This window comes from Meleagris gallopavo, chromosome 29 (assembly GCF_000146605.3).
Source record: "Meleagris gallopavo isolate NT-WF06-2002-E0010 breed Aviagen turkey brand Nicholas breeding stock chromosome 29, Turkey_5.1, whole genome shotgun sequence".
Classification (NCBI taxonomy): Eukaryota; Metazoa; Chordata; class Aves; order Galliformes; family Phasianidae; genus Meleagris; species Meleagris gallopavo.
The window spans coordinates 2,831,276-2,832,438 of NC_015039.2; the positions used below are offsets into that span (position 1 = coordinate 2,831,276).

The 1,163-nt window shown below is 61.4% G+C and overlaps 1 protein-coding gene across 1 annotated transcript; it reads right to left on the reverse strand.

Annotated features, from left to right (window-relative positions):
- Nucleotides 1-232: 232 nt before the first annotated feature.
- HOXB13 (homeobox B13) lies at nt 233-883 on the reverse strand. The gene has a single exon (XM_010724575.2). The coding sequence runs from the start codon at nt 881-883 to the stop codon at nt 233-235; it is 651 nt and encodes a 216-aa protein (XP_010722877.1).
- Nucleotides 884-1,163: the final 280 nt, after the last annotated feature.

Below are 1,163 nucleotides of genomic sequence, written 5' to 3' on the forward strand. Positions count from 1 at the left end.
GAGGGGTCCAGGTAACGACCACCAACCTAGCAATAACACATTCTCTTTCCCCATTCCCACTGCTGCCTCCCGGGTTATGTCACCGATCGCCTCATTGCCCGAGCTGCAAAGGGCATCGTTCATCTTAGTTCTTATTTTTGCAGCCTGGCCTTCCTCTCACTCACAGTGAAGAGCTCCTGGTCGACAGCACCATTTTTTTCCAGTAGGTTATTATAAGCTTTATTTAAACAAACTACGTTAAGCCTTGCTCCCAACCACCCCTCTCACAGCCCCTCCGCATCTCCAGCCCACGGACTTTACCTGCAAAAGCGGATTTCAGGAGGTAGCCGGCCTGGCCTTGCTCCTTGGGGCAGCACATCTGACCGCTCCAGCTGCCTCCCAGAGCCCAGGGCTGATGGTAACCATCCACGGGCAGCAAAGCTTCGTGCCTCGGCTCTCCTGGACCGCCCAGCCCCGGCACCACCGACACGTCCAGGTATCCGGCCACAGGCTGATAAGGTGCACCGTAACCGGGGTAGAAAGCCAATTCTGCGGGACGGCTCTGGAAGTCCTCGCTGCCCGCGGGGGGGTCCAGGTACTTCTCAGGGGGAAACGGCCCCTGAGTCGGGCCGGCTTTGAGGGCGCTGCGGGCGACTCGGCACGAATAATAACCCCCACCCAGGTACCCGTAGGGCAACGGAGCGGAGGCGGTGGGACCAGGCGGGGCGGCGGGGCCGGGGGGGGCCGTAAGGCACGGCTTGGCCGCTTCTTCAGTCGGGTAACCGGGGTTCATCCCGGGAGGAGGCGAAGGGCAACCGAGGGCCGGTGGGGGCGGCAGGATCCTGCCTTGACCGCCTGCGAAGCCGCCGGCAGCCAGGAGCCCCTCGAGGCCAGGGGGCTGCATGCGGGGCGGCGCGGGGGCCGGGGCATGGAGAGAAGCTGCTCGACTTCACCCTGGTACTGCCCGAGGGGGGGTCCCCGGATCTTTTAAAAGGCTGAGAGCTGCCGAGAGCTGCCTTGCCCGCCGGGCTGCCCTGACGCAACGGGTAGAGCCGGCCTCATTGGTTAATGCGTGGGGGAAAAAAGGACGGAGAAGGAGGGGGAAAAAAAAAAAAATAACAACCGCACACACAAACCCACAGAAAGAAAAAAAAAATACTACCAGCCCAGCCCTAATAAACCGT

What these genes read in the sequence shown, in the direction of transcription:
- HOXB13 (XM_010724575.2), bottom strand. Translation starts at nt 883, where the DNA reads ATGCAGCCCCCTGGCCTCGAGGGGCTCCTGGCTGCCGGCGGCTTCGCA.